The sequence below is a fragment of the Corvus moneduloides genome, chromosome 8, assembly GCF_009650955.1.
Source record: "Corvus moneduloides isolate bCorMon1 chromosome 8, bCorMon1.pri, whole genome shotgun sequence".
Classification (NCBI taxonomy): Eukaryota; Metazoa; Chordata; class Aves; order Passeriformes; family Corvidae; genus Corvus; species Corvus moneduloides.
The window spans coordinates 34,170,909-34,183,608 of NC_045483.1; the positions used below are offsets into that span (position 1 = coordinate 34,170,909).

Sequence of the window (12,700 nt, forward strand, 5' to 3'; positions counted from 1 at the left end):
GCCGGGCGCCGCCCGCCCCGCATCCCGCATCCCGCCGGCCCCGCATCCCGCCGCATCCCGCCGCCGGCCCCAAATGGATTATCTGCGGCTGGTGCTCTCCTGCCTCGTCCCCCTGCACGGCTGCCTGGCCGCCGGCAGCGCCCCAGGTACGGCCGCTGCCCCGCGGGCGGGGGGCCCGGGGTGGGGGGGAGTTGACAGGTGGCTGCACCCCGGAGGATGGGGAGAAGGGAGAGACTGGTGGGTGGGTTAGGTTTCAATGGGAATTGGGGGAGATGGAGGCTGGGCGAGAAATAGTTGGCGTGCTTGGCGTGCGAGGGGACGTCAGCCCGAGTTCCTTCTGCTACGTTGGACGCACCCGCTTAAAACTACAGAGCTGGGTCGGGACGGAAAAGCAGCTGTCGGGTTTATCGAGCTCCGGCGGTGTTCGCCAAAGGCTCCCCCGGCTGGGTTGGCCACCGCGATCCCGGCGCCTGAGCGGGATGCTCCGTGCCCACGGCCCTTTCCCTCGGTGCTGTCTCCGCAGAGCTCCTCCTGTCCGGCAAGCTCAGCGAGTATGGTGTGATCGTCCCGTTCAGCACCGACTGCCGGGGTCGCTTCCTGTCGCACGTGGTGTCCGGCGAGGCGGCGGCGGGGCTCGGCCAGCCCGCCTGTCCCCCGGCCCCGTCCCGCCGCCGCGTCCCCCGCAGCCCCCCGGATGAGTCCCCCCAGCGCCGCTTGCTCTACTTCAACGTCACGGTTTTTGGGAAGGAGCTGCACCTCCGGCTGAGGCCCAACCGCCGGCTGGTGCCACCGGGAGCCGTGGCAGAGTGGCAGGAGGATTTTGAGGTCCTTTTCCGGGAACCCCTCCAGCAGCGGTGCCTATTCACCGGTGACATCTCCGGGATGCCTGGAGCCGCCGTGGCCATCAGCAACTGCGACGGGCTGGTAAGCTGGAGGCTGGCGGGGTGGTTTGTGTGTGGTGCCCGTGTTTTGGTGTGGTTTCCTCTTAAGAGGTGAATCGTGGTGTTCTGAAATCTGATTTTTTTAGTGATGCTTTAGGTGTCTGTGCCATATGTTGCCCTTTAGCCCTTGACTGCAGCAGGTCCCTTCTCCCCACGTGGCACAGGGTGTTCTACCTACTCCATCAGCGTGATCTGTGCACCAATATTTATTTAAAAGGCTTGGGAAAATTGCCAGTCCTGTGCCTGAACTGCTTCCTGCCCGGATGCTGTTACATCCATGGGCCGTGCCCAACCTCTGGGATGGGGACACATGCTCATGGTGGTGCTGCTCCATCCTTGCCCGCCTATGTTTTACCTTGGGACTGCTCGAGGAACTTTTCCTCTGCGTTTCCCACCTCTTAAATGATGCTGTGTGAGCTTGAGCACCTCCTGAAATCCTGAAAAGCTGACTGTAAGCTGCAGTCTGGCTCCCACCAAGCATCTTTTTGCAGGAGGACATCGGGTTTTTCTTTCTAATCACTCGAGGGCTCAGAGGCTCTTGGCTTTCTGAGCACAGTTCAGCATCAGTAACTTGGTGCCACAGCGCTTTAATTCCTTTAAATGGCTCTGTTACCTCCTTATCCCCGGCATCTGCTCTGCCTGTGGGTTTCCTACCTTTGATACGCTTGGGGAAGTGCTTATTTTTTAATACCCTTGGCCTGTTGCCCTTCAGATTTTCTTTGAGCCATTTAAATCTTGTTTACGTGCCAGCATTTGCTGTTTTCTCCCGGTACCACTTAAAGCTGCTGCTGGGTTGGAAGAAATGTCTTATTTTGTGCCTTAAAAAAATTTTTTTTTAGATATTTCTTTTTTAGTTGCTTTATTCTGGGAGTTCCTTAAGTCAATTTTGGCCACCAGCACAAACAATTTGGCATTCCTTTCTTTTTATACAGCGCCTGATGTTACTGTACAAGCAGAAATGATAGAGCAGCAAAGCTAGAAATACCTATTTTGCCTACATATAGGAATTAAATTTTTTTAGCACATAATCCACACCTTTTGAAGCATCCTTTTGAGAATGGGCTGAGGCTGTGAACTTGCAGACATTTCTCTGGGACATGGATCGCACTGGGGATGACGAATGTGGGCAGGCTTGGAAGCTTTAAAGGCATTTCCTATGGACCCAGCAAACAGTGCTGAGTTTGGAACAGAGACCTGGATTTGAATCGTGCAGGTTCTGTTGCAGATCTCATTCCCTTTGGCATCATGAGCAAAGGGATGCTGGAAGCAATCAGCAGCTGATCTGTGTCCTGCTGTGGCACAGTTTTGGGGAATTTTCTTGCCCAGAGCCCACTCTATTGTTAGTGTCAATCCCAAGCGGGCTTTAATTTAACTTTCCAGGCTTTTCTAGGCTTTAGCCCAGCCCCTTGCACACCTTGTCAGTTGTCATTCTTTTTGCCCGTGTTCCAGCTGGGTTAGGATGTAGCTTGTACCACAGGATGCTTTTCCATGTGGATTTATGCAGCCATATCCTGCTACCCATGGTACCCCAAGCCCACTCTCTTAAGCCCATGTAAAGGAAGAAGTGGCTTTTCCCCCATGATAAGGATTTGTTGGTTTTTTTTCTGTTTCCTGCAATAACTTTATTGCTTGGTGGCCAACAAGCCAATATCCTGGCTTCAGCCAGGAATTTCACGTGGTCTGGTGAAGGACATGAGGCTGAGGGGACAAGCAGGTGCTCTGCCTCCTTCCACAGTAGAGTGGATTTTGTGATACATCCAATGTCACAGTTGGTTTCTCTTTTCCATGGGTTTTCTGGCTGTATGGTGCTCTGGCTTAAGTGAGTCTGACAGCTTCTATCTGCTCAGGACCCACCTGCTTTGGAGGAGTGGGGAGATCAAGAGGGTTCCCAAAAAGCAGTGAAAAGAGCTTGATTTAGGACATGGAGCAAGGAACGTAACCAAAACCTGGTTCTAGGTGTGGATGGAGGGGAGGATGATGTTAATGACCCATCGGAGAAGCAACAGAGCATCTGGGAGGGATGTACTTGGTCAGGAATGTTGCTAATGGGCTGGAGGAAACTCTTCCATAAGCAAGGGCCCTGGAATTCCTGTGGACTTCTGCTGGAAGTTGTCCACGAGCTTTGGAAGGGGACTGTGGCTTTTTCATCCCGGTATAGTGCGCGTGGGAGGCACAGGGCCGCTCTTGGCCACCAGTTCCTGGTCAGAGGAAGCGCTCCGGGATGCTGCGGATGAGGGCTGTGTACACAAAGAGATTAGGCTGTGTATAAACGGAGACTGAGATTATAAATAACGAGAAGGGGGTGGGGGCTGGAAGAAAAAAAAACCAACCCAGCTCTTGAAAAAGAGAATCCGCACAAAGTCTTTCCGAAATCCATATTTAGCCATGTAAGTGAGCCGATCCCTTTCCCAGATGCCAGACTCATGGCACCTTCCACGGCTGTCATTCGCTGCGGGCATCCACGCGTGAGAATCCGGCCTTTCATTTTTTTGCAAGGGTGTCTCGTACCAGGGAGGGAAGATGCTGTCGCCCATAGCATAATTTCAAAGCTGATCTAAGCCACCAAATTCCTGACTGGTAAAGTAGCGTTAGGCAGAAATCTCTGCCGGCGGACACGTCTCGCTGCAGTGGAGGCATCCCAGATTTTTCCTCGCCGGCTTTAGCAGCATGTGGTCGACCTTGCTTCCTTCCTACTTTGCTGGTTGCAGGGATGGGTGAAGGATTATCATCCACAGACACCATATCTGTGGGCCCGACTTTTCCCTGGGGTGATTTGCCGTAGCCCTGCAAACTGTAGAGCCAGCATTTTCCATCCCCGTGGCCCTGGCTTGCTTCAGATGGGTGGCAGCAGATAAGCAGAGCACAAAAGCCCTCAGAAACAGTAATTAATAGGAAACAGAGGGAGAAACAGCCCTCCAAAATGATGCCCCACTGAAAAAAGTGTGACTTGGTCATCCGGGGTTTTCCTTGCAGTTCCTGAGCTGTAGGGTTAATTTTGGGGAGAAAAAGGGTGTGAAATGTCCATTTGGTCACATAGATCCCACTGGAGTCAGCTGGTTTGGGTGTTACATGGGTATGAGGGCTTTTCTCCCAGGTGATAATCCCAAGTTTTGGCAGTGAGATGTAAAACAGGCCCTGTTTGGGCTGAAAACCCAATTAATTAATTAATTAATTAGCACTGAGCGTGTGTCCATGTCCTCACTCCACCAGGAGCTACATTTGAGGCCTGGCTCGGATCACCTGGCAAAGCCTGGTCTGTAGCCACCCCAAAAACCTCTTGCCTGGGCACGAAGAGCAGGGAGAAGGAGGTGAGGAAAGCGAAGTGTTGTGTTTGGTGGGCTGCAGAGCCTGTGCTGCAGAGAGGCACCAAAATAGTGATGGAGCAGCTCTGGGCCATGCCTGATGCCCTCTGGATGGAAGGGGAGCACTGTTATCCATGGTGCCTGTGTTCACACTGCCTGGTTTTCTAGGACTTTTTGTCCAAATTAAGTGTGAATCTTGTAGGAAAAATACGCACTATGCACGCAGCTGTATTTCCCCCTCCTGTTAGCTTCCCTGGCCGAGGGCAGCAGCTTTATTACTTTTTCCACGTCTCAGCTCTGTTGAAGTGTCAGAATTTCCTGAATTCCTGTGGGAGTTGGAGTTTTTTACCCAGTGGTGGAGGAGGAGTTTCTTACCGGGGTCTTGGGGGGTCCCCCTTAGTGAGGCTGGAGTTCATCTCTCCCTTAGCCTGGGGAGACTCAGGAGAGCTGGAGAAGAGATTTCACCCTCTGTGAGCTGGCAGGAGTGAGTTTTCCCTCTTTCCAGTGCCACTGTCTTTAAAGGGCCATTTTCTAGTTTGAGATTACCTCCATTGAGAGCTGCAGACAGCATCTCATGTTGGAAAGAGCAGCGATGATAGTCCCACCAATCGATTAATGCGATTTGGTATTATTCAACCAAATTAAAATCAACGGTGGGAAGCACATGACTAATCGATCACTGAGGATGGGATTGGAGTCTTGGAAAAAGCCCAAGAAAAGCTGAGTGGGACTTTTTGGGTGCCATCTGACCTTTTCCTTCTGCCTCTCTGCTGTTACAACCCTCCCAAAATGCTGAAACACAACCCGAGCCGCTCCTCTTTAAGAGCGAGCAGGTCGGTGCGTGCCTCTTGCAATGGTGTTTTCTGGGTTGTTTTGGTTTTTTAATTTATTTTTGTGAACATCAGGGTTCACAGGTGCTGCAGCTTCTGTTTCATTTCTTGGGCTGCTCTGATCAGATGGGCACACAAATCCATGCGTTATCGCCTTTGCTGTCGGTCAACCCCAGAGTCAGCGGCGCGTTGCATCCCACCTTTGGGAGAAAGTCTGGGCTGCTTTATTCCTTGAGCCAGATATAATTAGTCACGAGCTGTAGAGCAGCTCAAACCCAACTGGGCTGCAGCTTGGGACCAGGCTCTTTCACATTTTAATCCAGCCTTGCCCCAGCGCGGCGGCACGGCTTTCCTCCGGCCGCCTGACTCAGCAAGTCCTGGCTTTCACCCTAAACCCATAAACCGGCTTTGGGGTGCCTGGTCCCGGCTGAAACACCCCGTGGCAGGGCTGGGAGGGGGTAGTGGTGTCCCAGCAGAGCTCCTCCTGGGGCAGGGGCTGCTTCTGCTCCTTCTCTTATTGTATAACAAAGAGCGATGGCTTGGAACTGGAAATTAGGAGAACTTCTTCATGGAAAGGGTTGTCAAGCCCTGGCGCAGGCTTGTGTTCCCCGTCCCTGGAGGGATTGAAAAGATGTATAAATGTGGCACTTGGGGACGTGATTTAGTGGTGGCCTTGGCAGTGCTGGGTTAATGGTTGGACTTGATGATCCTGGAGGGCTTTTCCAGCCTAAAGGCTTCCATGATTCTGTGCCCTGCCCCATCGTCATGGCCTTGCCCAGCCATTACTGAACCTGACTTGTGGTTTGACTCCTTGGCTTGTTCTCTGCCTCATCACCACCACCCTGCCTGATGCCCCAGACTCCTGGTTAAACCTGGCTGTGCTCTCCATCTCCTTGGCTGAGGGTGGGGTGACAATCCCTGGCTGCCCTGGTTTGACCTGGATGTCTCCTGTGGGAAGGACCTGGGATACATGTGTCAGGCAAGGACTTGGATTCCTCAGGAAGGAGGTAAAACAAAACCAGCCAAAACCCTGCTTTGCAGCAGAGTTGAGCAGTTAATAAAACCCAAGTGGAGCAGGAAATTTGATGGAATCCAACAGAGCCAGGTCGGCCATTGCCTGATGAATCCAATGGGACGTGAACGTGAAGGGGACCCAAAGAGCCAGGCAGGTCTGGAAGAGCCCCAGCCTCTGTCCAAAATACATCTCTGTATATATTTTACTTTGATTTGATTTGATTTGATGAAAACCATTCCAGCACCCCAACACCCTTATGAGGGCTTCGGTAGGTACATGCTGCCAAAGGCTTTGCTCCAGGAACAGATCCATGTGTTCTGCCGGCGCTTTCCAGGCAGCTCTTCAACAGCGGGCAGCGCCGGAGGAAGGAACGCACGCGTGCGCCATGGAGGGAGCTGGGAAAAATGCCGAGCTGGGGGGGCTGCCCATGGGATGGAAGCCAAATCCTGGTGATCCTTTTCCTTGCCCGAGGTCTGAGCCGGCCGGCACTGCAGGGTGTGAGCGCTCAGGCTGATGTAAGGGGGATTTGATGGGAGCTTGGTGTTAATTAGGAGCAGGTCGGTAGCCAGGACAACATTTCCAGCGATCTTTGCCCTGTCATTCATCTTTCCTGTGTTTGGGAGGTGGAGCTGTAATGCTTTCCAGCTTCTGCTCTGACAGGATTCCCCTGTGTTAATTCCCAAGCGCTTCATGGGGCAGAGGGAATGGTTTCTCTTTCCTTCTTGTTGCAGCTCGTAGTGTCAGTGAAACAGCAGATATCCTAACTGGCACCATAGGAATGGAATGGGGTGGGTTCAGGGAGACTTAGGAGTGTCTTGGGAGCCCCTTCAGCCTCATATCCCTGAGTTCAGGGTCCGGCACAACTCATGGATGAAACAGAACGGAGTTTTGTAGCCATATAAAGACACAACTTGAATTGCAGCCAGGTGGTTTTTTTGTTGGTTGGCTTTTCCTTCCTTTTTTTTTTTTTTTTTTTCTTCCCATCTACAGGAGAAATTAAGGGTTGTCATGGATGAACGTGGTAACAGAACCATCCCGGTGTCATGGAGTAGGATCAAGATGATTTGGGATGCCTTTCCCCTTTGTGTGTGCTCTGCATCAGTCTCTAATTATTGAGTGTGTATGTTCCCCTGCACTCATATAAAACCACACCTTTCCCCCCCCTTTTCCTTATTTCTTTGTGGAGTCCAGGCTGGCCTGATTCGGACAGACAGCAACGAGTTTTTCATCGAGCCCCTGGAGAGGGGCCAGCAGGACACGGAGGAGCACGGGAGGGCCCATGTGGTCTATCGGCGCTCAGCCATCCGGCAGGATGGTGCCGAGCCGCGCCACGACCTCCATCCCGAAGGTAGGTGCTGCTGGAATCCAGTCTTTCCCAGCAATTGGTAATGAATATTTCACATAGGGAGAGGATTTCTCCTTCCATGAGCCCTCGTACATCTCACCTTGTGGCTTTAGGCTGGGTTTAACTGCCTGAAGTCGAGAAGAAGGAAAGGAGATGCTGGGCTGGAGGTGCTGCAGACTTGTTTTGATCACCTCTGTGTTGTGAGAGTGGTGAGGCACTGGAAGTTGTTACCCAGAGAAGTTGTGGCTGCTCCGTCCCTGGAAGTGTCCAAGGCCAGGTTGGATGGGGCTTGGAGCAACCTAGGATAGTAGAAGGTGTTCCTGCCCATGGCAGGGGGTGGAACAGGATGAGCTTTAAGGTCCCCTCCAGCCCATACCACTCTGTGATTCTGTGATGATTCTATGAAATGTGGCATGGATTTGACTTTTTAACAGATCATAGAATCGTTTAGGTTGGAAAAAAACCTTTAAGGTTCGCAAGTCCAATCATTAATGTGTCTTTTAGTGCTGGTCTTCACAATTCAGAGCCATTTCCCCACCACAGAGTGAGCTGGACCAGCAGCCAGCCGGAGCTCAATATCCTATTAGAGTTAAATCTCTTACCTATTTTCCCTCCTGAATTTCTGCTTTTGTGGAGTGTCACTGTGGTGTCAGGTCACCTCAAAGGCTCTTTCTTTTCCTGCCCAGTGCCCGGTGTGCAGCTGGGTGAGCTCCCAAATTCCCTGGAGCAGATGACGGAGCGGTTGGGGGACGCGGAGCGCAAGCGGCGGCACGCCAGGAAGGATGACTACAACATCGAGGTCCTGCTGGCCGTGGATGACTCGGTCGTGCGCTTCCACGGGAAGGAGCACGTCCAGAACTACGTCCTCACCCTCATGAACATAGTAAGGCTCGGCTGTGAGGGATGTGGGTCCCACCCTTCCCTGGGTTTAGTGCTCTTCTGATGCTGCAAATCTGTTATCCTGGGAAAAGAAATGGGTTTGGGAGGGGGAAGGGCGGGCTGTGCCTTCACACAGCTGGCTCTGGCGTTTAACAGCTGCGGGAATTGGAGAGATGGAAAGCAGAGCCCTTTGATGTTCATCTCCATCACCTTCCCCTTGCCAATGACAGGGTCTGGTGTGTTGGCCCTGTCACTGTCTGTCACCTGAGTCCAAAAGTTTCTCCTGGCTGAGACCGTTTCCTCTTTGTCACTGAAGTCTCATCAAATGCTAGAAAAGAGAATGGTTGTTGCTTACTTAGTTAGAAAGGAGGATATTTGTAATTTGTTTTGCAGTGATGATGTTCATGATTTATTCTGAATACTATTTGTTGGTAGAGGAAATATTTTTATAGCTTTTCAGAAGCTTTTTGGAAACCTGTGCACCTGGATAACCATTCAGGACATGTTTGAAAAGGAGTTTAGAGCAGCTTTACAGTTCCTCCACATCTCCTCATTCAGAGACATGGGGCAGCCTGTGCTGGTTCCCTATACCCCTTTTCATTCCTTTTTAAGATAAAAGCATCCGTATTCTCCAAGTCCTGAGAGACATGGAAGGATCAATATTTATTCATCCAGTCACCTTGAGGGAGGTTTGCTCCTCCAGCACCTGAATGTCTGAAAATATGGTCCGCACTCAAGCGTCTCTTTGTCTCTCCCAGTTTCGTTTTGTTTTCCATGCTTTATCCTCACCTCTATTTATTTATTTTCCTTTAAGTGCTCTTTTACACAGTGATGAAAAATGTTCGAAAGGCTCAAGCAGCTCTGGAATAACCAAGTTATAAAGATGCTTTTGGGTGGTTGGTTGTTGGTTTGGCAATTATTTCTGCCATATGGCTGGCTACGAAGTGGGGGAAGGATTTGTGGGATTAGAGGATGATGGGGTGAAGGACGAGTAAAGTGGCTGGTCCCAAACAGGGAAAATGTTGAAGAAGCAAACGCCTTCATCACGATGTTTTATTCTCTGGAACGTTATCCGATGCTTGTGGTTGGATGCTCCCGGCATCACTTAAATTCACTCTCTGAAAGTTTCTCCTCTTGGCTTATGAAATCCTCCTGCCAGGGGGAAGCCACAGGGTTCCCTGCTCTGCCCTCGGGCTCTTCCCACGTTACGGGGGTTGGAGATGATGTCATTTTTCCTTTCCGATCCCGGGGAGGGGGGTTGGGGTGGGATGGACATTTTGAGCGCCGGGGGATTGTCAGCTCTAATCAAAAGGTCGGTTTTCAGGCGCATTTCATGGTTCCTACCCCGCGGGCAGGACTTTTCAAGGAGTGAATGCGCGGGATGCTGCGCTGGGAGAAGGGAGGACCCGCTGCCTATTCAATTAAAGGTGGCGCTGGAGACTTTAATTGGGGGGGGTGAGGGGGCGCGGAGAAAACCCCAGGATAATGCAGGCAACAAATACTTCCCCGCAAGTATTATTTCCTTCTGTATATTCTCCCCCCACCCCCTTCCCCTTCTTTCTTTCTGGTTTTTAGTGCATTTTCTTGCCAGCTTTGTCGTGACCTCCGTCCGCCTCCTCTTCCCTTGGCGCCGCCTCATTTCCTTACCGGCTCAGATTGCCTTAAAACACCCGATTCAGCAGAAAAAGGAGAGTCCTGCTTTCTGGCCTGGGTGGCAGAGGGAGGGAGAGAGGAGGATGCCAGGGGGCTGGCGGGGAGGAGCCTGCTGGGACCACACAGCTGAACATTAATCCCATTAGCTGGAGGCAAAGGGAAGAAGGAGAAGAGGCTTGGCCAGCCCTCTAACGAGGAAAGGACTTATCGAGCTGGGCTGGAGTATGTCAGGGACACAACTGAGGAAGTTTTCCTGACTAGGAGCTCTCCTATCAAGATATATCCCAAGGAAAGGGGGCAGCGAGCTTGGAAGTTGATGATAAACTTTCCTGGCTTTTTCTGAGGCCTCCACTGAGTGCCGAGGGGGCAGTGGGACACGTATCCCTTCCCAGCGCTGCTGTAGGTAGGGTCCCAGGGCTCTTCCCAAGACACAAAACCATTTATTAGGAACTCTGTGTCAGCTGAAGCTTGGTGATAAATGATTTGTCACGGAGATTTTCTTTTTTTTTAAAGAAGCAAACCCCACAACCCTTATTTCGTTGCCAGAAATGTGGATGCTTTTCAGTGAAGGGCTCTGTGTCCATCCTGGGAAGCTGACATGAGGATGACTGCTCCTTTTGTGCACCTACGAGCTTCCCTGCAGGCAGGAGCTTCCCTGCTAGCTCCCAGCCTGCATTCCTAGCCTGCCCTTCCCTTCTTGGCTGGGGTGCTGCACAGGAATTTGGGGTCAGGCTGGAGTGAGTGGGAAAGGCACAACTCCCCCTTTGCCATCAGCCACTGAGCGTATCTCTGCTCCGAGCTGAGCGTGGCTGCGTCCGCCTAACCAAAACCAGTCTGTTGGGCTCTTGGGATGAGTGTTTGGTGATGTGGTGCCTGTGGAAAACCATTCCCCTCTCTTGCTTGCTGTCTGTGGCAGGGATTGTGATGTTATGGAAGGAAAATTAGGATCCCCCAGTCATGGTGACTGCTGAGAGCAAGGGCTGGGAACCAGGAGGGGATCCAGCACCCTGGAAAAGGAAGAGGAGAGGAAATATTTAGTGCTTTGCTCTGCTTTTCAGCCTCTTGCATTCAGGGAGTTGGGCTTCTTGGTCTTCTCCTCCAGGCTTCCCACTGCTCATCCCCGATCCTTTCAAGTCTGGGGATGGCTCCACTTGCAGGGGAGAAGCCAAGCTATGTCTGTGTTAAACCTGGTCCTGGTTTTAACTGGTTTCCTGGGATTTTGTCAGATATTGCCTATGATTTAGTTAAGGATGCAAAGGTACTTGGTGTTTTCCCATTGTTTTGGGTTACTAGGGAAACCCCATGAGTCAGAGCCCTCTCCAGGCTGGGACTTGCCTGGCTCCAGCTGAAATTATTGTTCCCAAGGGCAGAGCAACAGAGTGCTACTGAGACCCCACAGAAGAGAAGGTTTGGGAACAAAAATTAAACCTTCAGCTTTGATTTTAACCTGTGTATGCTTTTTTTTTTTTTAGGTGAGGGGTTTATGCGCCACTTCCTTGCTAACTGGTAACAACAAAAATACCTCTGATGTCTCTCATGAGTCCATGCACTTTTCTCTACCCTCTGTATAGGCTTACGTGTTCGTTGCTGGATTTTTGGGACAACATGCCTTGTTTTGTAGAGAGCTCTGACAAAATCTAGTCTTGCCCTCCTGACAAATCTTCCCTTCCTCTGTTCCACCCCACAGAAAACGTGGGTCACAGAGGTGACAGTATGCATCCCTACAGGGGATGCAAGCCCAAAAATGTGGTAAGGGGGACTTTTCCCTCCCTTCCTAACCCCCCAGCCCCAGCAAAGAGGCTCAGGGTGAATCCACCAGCAGGAAAACCAAGCGAGGGAATAAAAGAAAGGAGTTTAAAGATGACTTGGCTGTTCCGAGTAAGCGATCCCGGCGTTTTGAAATGTCAGCTATTCTGCTGGTTTGGCAAATTCTTCTCGTGTCTCTCCCTTTGTTTTCCTTCCCTGAAGAACGGCGAGGTCTAGACCTCGTTGCCAGTGCGGTTTTGCTGTCGGGATCTCACGTCTGGGGCTGCAGACTCGGGGCTGGCCAGAGGTTTGCAGGGATTTAGCGAGGCAGCCTTCCCTGCTCCCATGTTTTAATGTTCCTGTCACTGTAAAGCATTGCCACCGTCTCCTCAGTGTTGCAGGGCTGCAGGGAGTCCTGTGGGGTGGTAGTTCCTGCTGGTTTGCCCTTAACTCACCATGAGCCTTAAAGGCTGGGCTGTTTATAGGTGGAAAAACTCCATTTTACATGAAAGAGGAGAGCGTTTCCTGCTAGGTGAGAGTGTGAAACAGGCTGAGCATGGATAAGAGGGATAAGAAGATCTTTATCCCATGGCTTCAGGGATGTGGGCCCCTTTACTGTAGCCTTTTGCTGAACAGGTATCTTTGGGGGAAGGGATTTCTCTGAAGACACTGATTTGCTTAATGGCCTCTGCAGAGGGCAGGGGGAGTTGTGCCAACCCTGCAAACTGCTCTCCAGGTGAATTTCCATTTCCAAGGTGATGCTCAGCCCCTCCAGCTCCATCCCCACTTCTTTCACAGGCACTGGAGCACTTGGGGGAAGCTGGCCCTGCTGATGTTCCCCCCTTGCCCCAAAACTTGGGGCCTGCAGGGCAGCAGGGCAGCAGCCCTTGCAGCCACCAGCACCGAGCCCTTTTGATATGATTTTTTTTTTCCCCCCTCAATCAATTATTTATATCTGGCTGTGAAGGGAAGTCTGTAGCCTTGGGCAG

The 12,700-nt window shown here is 51.6% G+C and overlaps 1 protein-coding gene across 2 annotated transcripts in view; it reads left to right on the forward strand.

Annotated features, from left to right (window-relative positions):
* ADAMTS14 (ADAM metallopeptidase with thrombospondin type 1 motif 14) overlaps nt 1–12,700 on the forward strand; it is a 30,058-nt gene continuing 17,358 nt past the window's right edge. For both annotated transcript variants that reach the window (XM_032116761.1, XM_032116762.1), the window contains exons 1-4: nt 1–146; nt 524–924; nt 7,280–7,436; nt 8,120–8,316. In XM_032116761.1, the coding sequence (XP_031972652.1) occupies nt 74–146; nt 524–924; nt 7,280–7,436; nt 8,120–8,316 (828 nt within the window). In that variant the 5' untranslated portion in view covers nt 1–73. The remainder of the gene's footprint in view (nt 147–523; nt 925–7,279; nt 7,437–8,119; nt 8,317–12,700) is intronic.